General features: G+C 35.7%; 2 protein-coding genes across 8 annotated transcripts in view; both read right to left on the bottom strand.

Annotated features, from left to right (window-relative positions):
- ASPM (assembly factor for spindle microtubules) overlaps positions 1-2,582 on the bottom strand; it is a 65,473-nt gene extending 62,891 nt beyond the window's left edge. For all 4 annotated transcript variants that reach the window (XM_044267534.1, XM_044267533.1, XM_044267535.1 and 1 more), the window contains exons 1-2: positions 2,086-2,582; positions 524-667 (exon numbers count right to left, since the gene is read on the bottom strand). In XM_044267534.1, coding sequence (XP_044123469.1) covers positions 524-667; positions 2,086-2,379 — 438 coding nt within the window. In that variant the 5' untranslated portion in view covers positions 2,380-2,582. The remainder of the gene's footprint in view (positions 1-523; positions 668-2,085) is intronic.
- A 2,251-nt stretch (positions 2,583-4,833) lies between these two features.
- Positions 4,834-13,971, bottom strand: part of ZBTB41 (zinc finger and BTB domain containing 41) — a 52,562-nt gene continuing 43,424 nt past the window's right edge. For 2 of the 4 annotated variants that reach the window (XM_044267537.1, XM_044267536.1), the window contains exon 11: positions 4,834-11,123. In XM_044267537.1, the coding sequence (XP_044123472.1) occupies positions 10,468-11,123 (656 nt within the window). In that variant the 3' untranslated portion in view covers positions 4,834-10,467. The remainder of the gene's footprint in view (positions 11,124-13,971) is intronic. The other 2 variants (XM_044267539.1, XM_044267538.1) reach the window with 2 other exon arrangements.

Consider the following 13,971-nt stretch of genomic DNA (forward strand, 5'->3'; position numbering starts at 1 on the left):
GGGAGACAAACCTTAAGAGACTCTTAACTAAACAGAACAAATTGAAGGTTGCAGGAGAGAAGGTGGGTAAGGGATGGGCTAAATGGGTGATCGGTATTCCGGAGGGTACTTGTGATGAGCACTGGGTATTATATGTAAATAATGAATCATTAAATTCTACTCCTGAAACCAATATTACACTATATGTTAACTAACTAGAATTCAAATAAAAATCTGAAACAAAAAAAAACAAAGAAGGGGCGCCTGGGTGGCTCAGTGGGTTAAGCCGCTGCCCTCGGCTCAGGTCATGATCTCAGAGTCCTAGGATCGAGTCCCGCATCGGGCTCTCTACTCAGCGGGGAGCCTGCTTCCCTCTCTCTCTCTCTGCCTGCCTCTCCATCTACTTGTGATTTCTCTCTGTCAAATAAATAAATAAAAATCTTTAAAAAAAAAAACAAAAAACAAAAAACAAAGAAGACTTCTCAAAATTTTTACACATTCTTACTTTCTTAGAGTAAATCACAGAATGATTAAAACTTATTACCTTTTTCTTTTTTTGCTCTTCCGCATTTCCTAGTAATATAGCTTGGTGTTTCAGAACATCATTTACAAGAAATATTACAATCTCTCTTACTCGGCCTTCTTTTAATGGTGTCCAGTTAACAGAAATAACAATTTTTTCTTTAGGCTATAATCAAAGCACACATTTTGAATGAATATAAAAGTAGTGATGCATAATAATCAAAACATTATATACAGTTTAGAATACAGTAGATGATTACTAATTATTAGTTACCAACGCTCTACACCCTAATTAACATTTAAAAGTCGAATATATTTTCCTACCCTATCTAATTTCATTATAAGGGAAAAAACTACTAATAACAAGGTTCAACAAGAAAATAAAAATTATAATGAAATTTTAATTGCATCTACACCCCACAGCCTGGCAGGAATTTGTCAAATGCAAAACCCTGACAATGACAAAACAAACTCTGTATCCACTGTTTTTCTGGGGGAAAAAAGACAAGTTTTGTTTTAAAGGAGAACCCCTAAAACATCATAAACGGCTAGCTTTTCAAAGATAACATTTTTTAAAAAGTGACCTTTTACTCTATAAAACAGTAAATTCTAACAAAATAAATTGAAAAACCATAAAACAACTCTAGGCCACATAACAAAAATAAAAAGTATTATACAGATGGAAAAAATTCTATCTTCTCATAGAAAGAAAAGCAGGCATTCATGAAGAAGAGGAGAGACCCCGCTTCTTATGTGTATCTGGACCACAGCTGGCACACAAGCTACGTGGACCTCAGATTAGAGCCTCTTCTCACTACCTTATGAAGCAGTTGTACAGACAATTAGTCAGACTCTCTCAGCTAATGGATTATTTTCAGACTGTCAGAGTTCTCAGTGGTAAGGCCACAGCAGTCAAAATAAGAACAGAAATTCTCTAGCTTTTGGTAAGAGGGATGGGAACATTACTATGGCCAATGCAATGCAGAAAAGCTAGCCAGGTTGTTCTTGAAGCAACAGTTGTAAAATTAAATTTGATTCACCATTAAAACTGCACTGTAGCAAAGGGGGGAGGGGATTAAGATATTAAAGCATATGCACCACCCATGCTTGTTTTTTTTTTGTTTGTTTGTTTTTGTTTTTTGCTGTAGACATATTCAGCCAAAACAAAGCTCACTATTTCACCCGCAAAAGTAGTTACCTGACTCTATGTGGAGTCAGTTTCCCTGATACATATGGAAACTAAAATGCATATTAAGATGACTGATAGAAAGCAATAATCTTTTAAAAGCTGCTCTAGGTTACTCCTAGCAATCCGAAAAATAAATAGATCGATATATTGTAATTCCTCTAGAGATGCACGGTGCACGCGCGGAGATTGCTGTCACCGCCCAAATCAGCGCCTACCTACCCATCTACAGAGCGTGTGGGATAAGGACTAGCCCAGAGTCAGTGAGAAGGAGCTAAGGGGTCCTTCGTTTGTGGGTTTCTTTTCCAAGTCGTCCTACCCCCAAGCCCCCACCACACGGGGCACAGGAGAGCCTGGAACGCGGGCGGGGGCGCGGGCACGCCCCGCCCACCACCTACCTGCAGCTGGAACCAGCGCTGAGAGACGCTAAAGCCCTGCTCGGCGGCCGGGAGGTGGGAGATCTTCACTTCGGCGACCTCTTCGTTAGGGTTGTCCAGGACCAGAGGCAGCGTCCGCGAGGCTCCCAAGCGCACATCTCCGAAGCAGAGGAAAGGCGACCTGCAGAAGTGGCTGAGAGACAGGACCGGCGGGGAAGCAGCCGCATCCTCTGCCCCGGGGCCCCGGGGCCCGGCTGGCGGCCTCCGCTCGGTGGGGCTCACCTCCCAGCTTCGCCCCACACGCCGGGTCGCCATGGCAGCTTCGAGACGCCGCCCGGAGATTCTGGCTCAACTCCCACAAGGTTGCCGGCGAGCGGGGACCCCGGCCGCGGCCCCTGGGAGGCGGCTATGGAAGTCGGACAGCGAATTCGCCCCCCTTCCGTTCCCAGTCACCGACACGCCAGAAAAAAAGAAACAAACGCCACAGATTCGCAGACTCCAAAGGGGAGCAAAACAAGTGTGGCCCTAACCTCGGTTTAAACTTCTCGCCTCCACCAATGGGCGCGCCGGGGCGCCGCCGCTTCCTCAGAAGGCCAATCAGCGCGCAGCAGCCTCCGGCCAATGAGACGGCAGCGCCTTATTTAAACGACTCCGTGGGCGGCCGCTCGCTGCGTGAAGGGGACGAAAAGCTTGGGGGAATCTTGGCGACACCCCGAAACCCGCGGTTTAGACTCGCAATTAGCTTTTTTATGTGTAAACAGGTTGGCTTAAAGGGGAGAGAGTAACAGCACTGCCACAGTAAATGTAGCAGTCATTGCGGGTGCCCGAGACAACCCTAGGAAAAACCGTTAGGTAGGCAAAACTAATATAATATACCCCACCCAGAAAGCTATTAATTCGCTCTCCTTTTGCGGGTTCCTGTGGAGAGTTGGGAGAAAAAAATGAAGAAAATTAAATTCCTAGTTGTGTGAACGTGTTTATTTCAGTGACTGACCCTACAAGGGCTCAGTAATTTTACATGCGGGTTCTTACCTTGGGATTCTGGGAGACAAGGTAGATGGAGAAAACCGAGATTCCCATGAATTCGTAAGGCATGGTTTTGACAGCCAGTGCCCTCGACAACTTCTTGGTTTTTAACTGTAGGTGTCTAATAATAACGATTATGGCTTGCATATTACTATATTCCAGGGATTGTTTAAAGTTCTTTACACATTTACCTCAACTTTCACTTCAACTCTGTGAAATAACTACTATTATTTGCATTTTACAGATGAACAATACAGGGCATACCAGACAGCAAGCTGCAAAGCCAGGATAGGTACCCAGGCAGTTTGTAGTCTTGCTGTTACTATACCATACTGCCTCTAAAGGTAGTAAGAAACTAAAATACAATGAATGGATGTGTGTACGGGTACAACAACTATATGGAAAGCAAAGTCTTGAGTAGAAGAATGAGAAAGGGGAGATATTAAATTATAATCACGGACACCCAACATAACCTGAAGTTGAATCTCTTAACAATTTTTAAACAAAACTGTTTATTTAGGTTTTGTTTGTTTTCTGGGGCAGGGGAAGCCTTTAAGATTGATGCGCAATAAGAACACTACTGTTTTTTTTAAAGCAAAAGATGTTAATATGAATTACTATGACTTTCAAGTACATTTAATTTATTTCATATTGTTAATGTTATTCATCAAATTAACATTGCAAACATAAACCCTTTTAAAGCTTAAGTCACTGAAATAGTTTAGTTCAACTCTTTTAACATGGTGATAGCACATTTTGCTTGTTTTCCCTTCATAGTTTTTCATTAAGAAATGCTATTAACTCACAATTTTTTATTTTTAAAGAAGCACTATGAACTGTGCTGGATATATTTTATTTGTACCTCCACTTCCATTCCCCGCTATTTTCCAGACTGTTCTTTGCTGTGGGATTCTGATCTGTATTCTGTGTTAAGTTACATTAATAGTTTTACTTTGGGCTTCTGTTCTGCTTCAAAGAGGGAGGTCACTGAGGGAGAAGAGGGAGGTGAGGGTACTTACTTCCTCCCCTCTACCACCTTGGGCTGACTACATCTCAACATTAAAAGCAACACACAGCTGAACAGGTGTCCTCTCCACATGGGTCTTTCCCCTCAATCTTTTGGATCTGGGGGAGGTAATAACATAGTTGTTAATAGTTCCAGGGTATTGCATTATTGCTTGTTTCCCTACATCCCAGTCACATCTTTGCAAATGCAGTTGACCTTAGAAAAACATGGCTTTGAACTGCACTGGCCCACCTACATGGCTTTTTACAGTACTGTAAATGTTTTTCTTTCTTATGATTTCCTTAATAACATTTTATTTTCTCTAGCTTACTATATTGTTAGGAATATAGTACATAGCATATATAACATGCAAAATGTGTTATGTTATAGGTAAGACTTTGGGTCAATAATAAGCTATTAGTAGTTAACTTATTGATGAGTCAAAAGTTATCCACATATTTTCAACTACACCAGGGGTCAGTTTCCCCAACACCCACATTATTCAAGAGTCAACTGTATTTTGCAGCCTCTCTTTCAATCTACACCTTGGGAAAATTGGGTATTTCCTTTTGACCATTTCGTAAAGGAAGGAAAAGCCTGGTTTATGGATGGAACTGTATGGAAAGCCAGATTTTACATTTGCTTATGGTCTTTGCATTCAATTTTTAAGGAGACATGCAGAGCATGTTCTGCATTCCCATGCAGTTAAAAGGTGTTCAATAAAACCTAATACGTTATTAAGACCAAAGAATTTTATATTTATTTTAAATATCAAAATAACACAAAGAACTAGTTCAATATACAATACACTTCCTAGTCTTCACAGAGAACTGAATTTTTCTATAAAGACATTTGTACTTATGAAACATGAGACGGCTAAAATATCTATGTAACTCACAAGATACTTCACACACAGTTGACAAAATAATGAATTTTGATATTTTAGATTTTTCTTTGTAATTGCTTTTAAGTGTCCTTTAATGATTAAAAACAAAACTTATGATTTAAGACTGAAGGCTAAGTTCAAAAGCATTTTCCACTTTAATGTACATCATAAATCCCCTAAATTATAACACTTAACTACACAACATGGAGCAGCGAAATGCCCACCTCTGTACTCATTCTTTTTGGCAGCCACACTCAATCTATTGTAATACAGTTGTATCTATAGGGATAAGAAAAGTCCAATTGTTGGAATAAAAATTTTGTAATTACATCACAGTACACTGTCCAACTTTAACACAAGCAGGAATACCAAGCAAAGAGGCAAAATAACAATGAGAAGTATACATGCTCTTCATTCAAGAAATGTTTTAGAACCTCCAACAATAATGCAAGCACTGAAATTACTTTTTTACTTAAGATCTAAAAAAAGATACATCCATCTTTGTATAACCTCTATTCTCTGAATATAATTATTTTCTCTTTGTATAAATGGCTGCAGAGGCTAAATTTAAATTGTCTTGGGATTCTTCAATAGTCATAGACTTAAGATCAATACATAGCAAGTTGAATGAAACATGAAGAGTAAACAAAACATAGTCACTCTCTCTACCAAGACCTTCTTTCTCTCATCTTCCACACAAGCTAATCCTATTACTTCTATCTTATTAATGCTACTTCCAAAGAGAAGGGCAGAAAGCATGCTAATATTCTAGGATAAAAGTATCTTTAACTTGAAATAACATTAGAGGAAACAAGGGGGTAAGTCCCCCAAAAGAACACTACAGACTTTACCAAGAGAGGAATGTGAAAAAGAAAGGGGGATGATCTAAAGAAGAATTGCCTATAGTTCCTAGAAATTATTTAGAAAATATTCTCACATTATCCATTATTTACCCTAATCACAAGTAACATTTATCATAATACTACTTAAAATCTTAGAAATGCTACTTGTTCCTTATTAAAGAATACATTTTTAGTCACTTCAAATTTGGCACTGAATCTTAGAATAATCCAAATAGGACGTTAAAGTCCTGATTTTTCCTGAGTTCATCAACTCAAATTGCATGTTGGTTGGGATGTTGCTGCTCCTAATGAGAAACTCATCTCAAGCCATCACCTCTAGTTCAGTTTTAGGCAAACTGAAATGAGAAGCCATTCAATGTAGAGCTGTGTAGTTATGGGAACTGATATTTTTAAAAAGGAATAGGAGGGTGAGTGGGAGGAGAAGACAGAGAGGCAGACACACTACTCATTTTATTTTATTTGTCAGATTCCTCTAATAAGCATCTAGAGACAGGCCCTGGAGTGGCTTCACAGTAACTATAAAGGCCACAAAAGAGATTAAAAAAAAAAACAAAACAAATGTTCACACTAGTACTTAGTGCCATTTTCCTAAATAATTATAATCTTAAAAAAGCGCTGCCTGACCCGCAGGAAGCACAAACATAAAACCCATAACAACAACAACAAAATCAAAATCATTTATTAACCAGTACAATCTAGCCAGCAGAATCAATTTGAAGCAACTACAACACAGTGAAAAGGCACAAAGCATTCAATTCAGAAAAGACTGGGTTTAAAAAGGACACTGTCAAAGAGCTAATGCTCTAAATCTGACTTTTCATCAATGATATGTTAAAATGATCTGGTAGGAAGATAACTCAAACTTACAAACATACCAGTTTAATTATGTTTTTGCTTGAAATTAAAGAGTGAAAAGCAATGAATGATATTTACTTACTTATTAGCCCTTAACAGTTTATAGTCACTCTGCAAAGATGTCTTGACACTTTTAAAGTTGACAGAATATTATTAGTGTACCTATTTCATGACCTACAATCACTTAAAAGGAAGTCACTTAATAAAGCACCAGTTTAAAACCCTATTTATTCTACTCCTTTTCTCCAGCAATAAATGACTAAATTACTTAAAAGTATGCAAAGATAATTACCTTTACAGTTGTTGGTTAAATCTTGCTGGCATGAAGAACAAATGCTAATCTTAAATGGTATTACAGGCTGCAAAAAATAGGTGGGGTTTTTTATAAAAATAACTTTGACTTGTCTTAAAAAAAAATTCTAAGGCAAAATTATTTTAATAGTGTAGTGTAAAAAATAAGCTTATTATTTAGCATTTAATAGTGTCCACTTAAAGATAACATTCAATTAATTAAACTGAGGAAAACTGAGTATTCTTACTTGTAACTGGTTTGTCAGTATGACTATTCCCAGAGTATTTTCTTCTGTTTTTATTTTTATACATATAAACACAAACACTTAATCTTAGTATTCAAACTAATGATTTTTTTTAAAAAATCCATAATCCTAGGACTTCAACTGTGCTTCTTTGGACAAATATTTATTCAAACAACAAAGAATTTTAATTCTCTTAAACTATTTTAATACCTACTAAAAATCTTTGGTGCATTTAAGTAAAAACTGATTAGGTTAACAAATTTCTACACTTGATAAATTATTCAGTTTACATATTAAGTGCTAACTGCTATCAGCTAAAAAATTAATTTAAAACAATAAATTATGTTCATAAAATAAAAATTCTGAATGAGGCTAAGCTTAGTTGCAAGATTCAAAACTTTAAGTATAGTTACAAAATTAATGGATTTTAGAGTTAATGGAACATTTGTCCAAATACTCCAAATTAAATATTATAAAAGGTTAACTGAAAAGAGTAGGCCTCATTACATATTTTTTGTGCCAACTTCAACAACTTATATACATTCAGTTTGCCCAAATCCATGAGGTTTTCACAATTTTAAAATTTCCTATATTCTAATTTTGGAAATTAGAGGCAGCAGATTTGTGTGTTTGTCCACCTGCTGAGTAATTTCTTCATAAGAGTTATACTATCTAATTCCCAGACTCTTTACGATCACATGAGAAAATGTAGTGCCTGGCACACAGTAAGCATTTATTAATGCTAGCTTTCTTTCCCCATTAGTAGCTCTGACATTTATTAATGATGTGAGCTTAACTGAGTCCTTTATCTTAACCTCAGATTCTTCATCTCTAAAATGGGAAATAACATGTCCTTTCTCTTTTAGAGCTGGTTATGAGGTTAAACAAGATAACTGAAAGCATTTTATGAAAGACTAAGCCAGTATTCAAGTTTATCTACAACAATAACTAAATATCATTCTATTTCACTTTATATAAGAAATGTGTTCCAGAGAAGTTTTATACTGTAAACCAATTCCTACAATCAAATTACATATTTAAAGCATTAGGAAATTATTATTAAAAGAATCCTAAAGTAAATACCTTCAAAAAACAAAGTATTCTTTTCAATGTGAAAATGCAACACCCTCTTTCTTTCTTGCTACCAAGCATATAATATACCATACACAGACACATACATACCATCTGCCTTTTTGTAAGTCCAAACTTTTCTACGATGGTTTATGTAAGGCAGGGTATACTTTTAGGTATTATTTCATCTCATTACAATAAGTTTTTTAATTAAAAGTCTTGCTGGTCTTTATGATAAAAATCATAAAGATCTGCGTTTTTAAAAGTCAATTTGAAAGACTAACAGACTAATAGTACCTCATATAGTCAAGTTCAATCATGTAAGTACCTCATATAACATTTCCACACAAAAGTAAGAACCTTTTAAAAAGAAGAATACATTAATTATATCTACTGGTCCTAGATTAATTACAACCAAACCTTGATAACTGAGGCGAAACTCAGGTTGGTTTTGTTACTTATATGAGCTACTTTGGTTAACTGCCTCAAACTCAACATTTTTTTTTTCTTTTATTTCCACTAGTATGGTGAATGCTCCTGTAAGGTACCTTCATTTCTTAAGTGCTTCAGCAAACAAGTTTCCCCATTATTAAGTGGTTAAATTTTATTCATTAAAACTTCATTATTTTATTTGTGATTTTTTTCACAAGGGCTGGGCCAGACTTTACAGTTTACACACAAAAAAAGTGCTTAAAGCAATTAGGAGTGTAAACAAAACTGAACTAGAAAACTCTTAAAATTGCTCTTTTCCAGTAGTTTACATACAAATGACATGCTAATAATAAATCAACCCTGCCTATTCTAATCCTTCAAGCAGCTCTACTAGGAAACATTATCCTAGTTTAAGTTTAAATTGACTTGAAAATATGGAAAGTGCACATCTTTAAAGGTATTTTATAATTTTAACTGACTTTTTTCCTCGATTAATTTTTATCAGTGTGGTTTTTGCTCTAACTGCTATTTCTTTTCACCAAGTCCTCAACTTTTATCTCCTACAAAAATAAAAAATCAAGGATAATTACAGATATTGGGCTTATGTGAAAAGCAAAATAAAAATCTACATTACATGTAAATCTGTATACAAGTAGTGGTTCCCTTTAATTAAAGTAAACATTAAGTTTAGTTAGACATGAATTTTATACTTTGGCACCTTCCCTTATAATTATATATGAAATATCTAGGTTCTATTTCCCACAATTTTATTAGCCAAAGTAAATGAGACCAAAAGTAGGTTGTTAATTAAATTTCATTGATTAGTTATAATTGCCCCTCCTTTAGTGAGATGAAGATACATGCTATGATGTATTGCTGATGTTTCTTAAATGATAAAATTTAAAAGATGAACTTATCTTTAAAGCTATCTAGTTAAAACTGTCATAATTTGCCTTTAATACATTTTCAACGTGTATAATTTAATGCCTATACATTAAAAATATGCATTTCTTATTCATAATAATTGAAGCATAGGCAAAACCCAATTATTTGGATAATTATTTCATTTCTAGGTTTCATTTAACAAACTGTTCTTACATTAAGTTAGCTTCCTTGCTTTGAGTTTGTGAAAAGACCGAAGGATTAATAATAACCTGAAATTAGGGCCACATTAAAAACAAACAAACAAACCACAGAAATAGCCAAGAGTTCCCTATAAATTTAAATTCCTAATTTCAGCTTTTTAAAATGTGGAAGAAATAATAATGAATCTTAATAAGGAAGAGTTGCAATTATCAGTGTACTCTTATATTCTTTCTTAAAGGCTACATGGTCAGTCCTTAATCTTGTTTAGAAGATGGTCAAGGGAGAAAAACAGACTGAAACTAAAGAATGAAAATTTCCATGGATAATTAAGAAAAAACCCAAAAACAAAACCACAAAGTCAACAGCTAATAATTTTGAAAAGTTTGAGAAACCATTAAAAATTAGCACTAAGTTATCTTTAAAAATCATAAAAATGTTCATTTCAAATATTATACCTCAAAACGTGTCCCAATATTCTGTTCAGTAAACAGAGATACATATATTTTTCTTGATTTGAAATCGTTCTGAGGACTGGAGAAACTAGAGAAAATGAAAAATAGCAGCCTTACTAATTTAAAAGCCATCAGTCTAGGCTACCATTAGCACAAAACCATCAAAAGTCTGTGGAATGTTTAGATTTACTCATGAATGATGCTCGTTATTAGAAATACTTTGTACAGCAGTAGCATTATCAAGGCCTAGCAATGTTCCAAGATAAGACTGTTCCCTAGGATCTAGCATTTGTTCAGGTCGTACTGGATGAACTATATTTGCAGGTTGAGGAGTGAGAGTATACTTTTCCAGAAAAGCTAAATCAGCTGCTCGGGGATAATCAGTCGCTTGTGGCTGTGGCGATAGGATCTCATGAGAAGACGGTGGGAGTGTGGTTGTATGACGCACCAGATCGCTCTGAGTGTCAGGCATCTGAACTGGAACCAGTGTTACTGGAACACACACTTCAGCAGACACATTCTGTAACATAGTCTTGGCTTCTGACTGATAAACTTTGGGCTGGTCCATATATTGTTTTGTTTCTGTTTGAAAGATTTTATCATCAGATGAGTATTCTACTGGCAAAGATACAAGTTTTTCCTCAGAAGTACTGAGAGGATCGTCAGGAGATTTTATGCCATGAACATGGTCAATGTGGTATTTCAGCTTGTCTTTCCGCTTAAATGTTGCATTACAGTGCTGACAGTTGAAAGGCCGGGCATCAGAATGAATAACCAAGTGTTTTGTTAAAGTTTTCTTAATTCTGAAAGATTGATTGCAAATTTGACACTTGTATGGTTTTTCACCTGTATGAACAAAAATGAAATTAAGTGTAAAATGCACTCGCTCGGTAAGACAATGATTTAAAGTAATAAATTGTCTGCATGAATACTCATAAGAACTTAATAAAAGCAGTGGTATTATATGTTATCACAATAAAGAAAACAGGTTCAAACATTAAAAAGATCCAGGCTTGAATTCTATCTGTACCACTTACCAGCCAAACCTGGAGCAAGATAGTTTCTTTCTTTCTTTCTTTCTTTCTTTTTTTTTTTTTTTTTTAAGATTTTATTTCTTTAACAGACAGAGATCACAAGTAGGCAGAGAGGCAGGCAGAGAGAGAGGAAGGGAAGCAGCCTCCCTGCTGAGCAGAGAGCCTGATGCAGGGATCCATCCCAGGACCCTGGGATCATGACCTGAGCCAAAGGCAGAGGTTTTAACCCACTGAGCCACCCAGGTGCCCCGCAAAATAGTTTCTAAGCATTGTTTCTTTGCCAGTAATATGGAATAATGATTGTACCTACCTCAGAATGGGTAAATGGAATGAATAAGAAAATGAGTAGCGCTTAGATCTGTACCTGGCATAAGTACTTAATGGACTCAGACTATTAATATTACTTTCTTTTATTTCTACTACAACCCCTAAAAAAGTTATAAAACCAAAACATCTGATTTTCTCCCACACAAGAAGGGTAGAAAGTAAAACAGCAACTCCAATTAACCAGGTTCTTAGAATCATACTAAGAAGTAGTGATTTTTATGTCTAGTCTAGTCTCCTTCTGGAGAGTTGATCAGGGTAAAGATCAAGGAAGCTGGACTGGTTTTCACTTCTCCCTGAGTCAGGTTTCCATGTTGTAGTTTTACGTTTGTTTGTTTTTTTTAATATGAAACATTATAAATTCTAGTGGTAGGCAGAATAACAGCCACTCAAAGACATACACGTTCTAGGGAGCTATAAATATGCAATTTCCATTGGCAATAGGGACTGTGCAGATCTGATTAAGAGTAAAGATCTTGAAACGGGGAGATTAACTGGATTATCCAGGTGGGCCCAGTTTAAACATACAAGTCTTCAAAAGTGGCGAACGATGAAGAATGGGTCAGAGAGATGCACTAAGAAGAATTCAACCCCTGCATAGCTGGCTTTGAACAGGGAAAAAGGGGCCAGAAACCAAGAAATGTGGTGGCCTTCAGAAGCTAGGAGAAACTCTCAGCTTACAGTACGTAGTAAAACTAGAACCTGGGTCTTGGTCCTACAGCTCAAAGAATCAGTTCTACCAACAAAACAATTGAGAAGGAACCCAATTCTTTCCTAGAGCAGCCACAAAGAAATGCAGCCCTACCCAAATACAGATTTTAGCCTGTGTCAGATTTCTCACCAAAAGATCTGTAAGATCATACACATTGTATTGTTTAAGCCACTAAGGTTGTGGTATTTTGTTACAGCAGCAAGACACACAACTGTACAACAGACATAAAGGCACGTATTTTTAAAGCTAAATGAAAAGATTTTATATTGTTAGATGGGTTTATTGATAGCACTATTTTCCTTATCCTTCCATTAAAACAAGGCCAATTCTAAGAAAATTAAGAGAACTGCATCTTCAAGTTGAGCCACTAATATCGAACAATTATTTATTTGTTAAATATTATTGCTTAATTGTTACTTTGTAGACCATTAGAACTTTCAAATCCCAGTGAAGAAAATTTATATAGACTGGGATGCTGGTTTCTGACACTATTAGATTCCTACTCATTTCTGGACTGATATCATTACTGATGTCACTAAAGAAGAAATAAGACCTGAAGTAACACATTATATAAAGGGTTAAAATTCCTGAAGAGATACTATTTGCAACTGTGTATAGAAAACACTGTATCCAACATATGATCTCGCCTGCAATACCCAGAATCAGGGACAGTATGAAAAAGGTCATAAAAGAGTGTTCTGAAAAACAAAATTATACTTCCAAAATGCAAGAAGAACTACAAAGTTCTTTCTGTAATTCCTGGCATCAAAGCCAGTCACACCAGGAGCTTTTATGACTTTTTTAAAAACAAAAACCCTAGCACAGCATTATTAACACCACCACCAAGCACAGAATTTATTTTTTAAAGATAAAAGTATTGGTCTTAAGTGTTCTCCTTTGGCACAGCATTAGCCATGATAGTTTCTTAAGCACATTCCTTAAAAAGCTTTCATAAAGGACTTAATAAAGTCATAGTCAATCAGTTCCAGTGTCCCACAAATACTTTTAAGAAACTGGGACCCAAACAGGCATATTGAGAAGTTCTTTGAGAAGTTTTTATGATCATTTTAAACAAATATCATTTTCCAACAGAAAAATAATTTAGGTTTGTAAAAAGATAAAGATCCACAAAGGAAATGTTGAAATATCATATTTAAAAATATATTTTAAAAAATATCATATTTAAAAAGCAAATCTAGAGTGCTTAAAGAAACATAGTGAAAAGGGTCAATTACGAATTTAATGAAAAGAGGAATACATATCAAAGAAACATACTTTCTACAGCAAGTCCTTCTGTAGCAAAATTACCTATTTGACAATATTTAATTCAAGCTGGATGCATCTCAAGATCATAAATCAGAGACCTAAGAAAACAAAGGAAAGGTCTCTTACAAGATATATAGAAAGAAGTTTATTTTTTAAGAGTAGAAGTAGATAAAACAATGCTCAAAGAAATGTAATCTGTTTCTCAACTAAAACCACAGAAACTTACAAGTTTTTAGAATTAAAAATTGTTGGGGCACCTGGGTAACTCAGTCGGTTAAGCATTCTTGATTTCGGCTTAGGTCATCATCTCAGTCATGAGATCAAGCCCCACATCAGGCTCCGTGCTCAGCACAGAGCT

Source organism: Neovison vison, chromosome 10 (assembly GCF_020171115.1).
Source record: "Neovison vison isolate M4711 chromosome 10, ASM_NN_V1, whole genome shotgun sequence".
NCBI lineage: Eukaryota > Metazoa > Chordata > Mammalia > Carnivora > Mustelidae > Neogale > Neogale vison.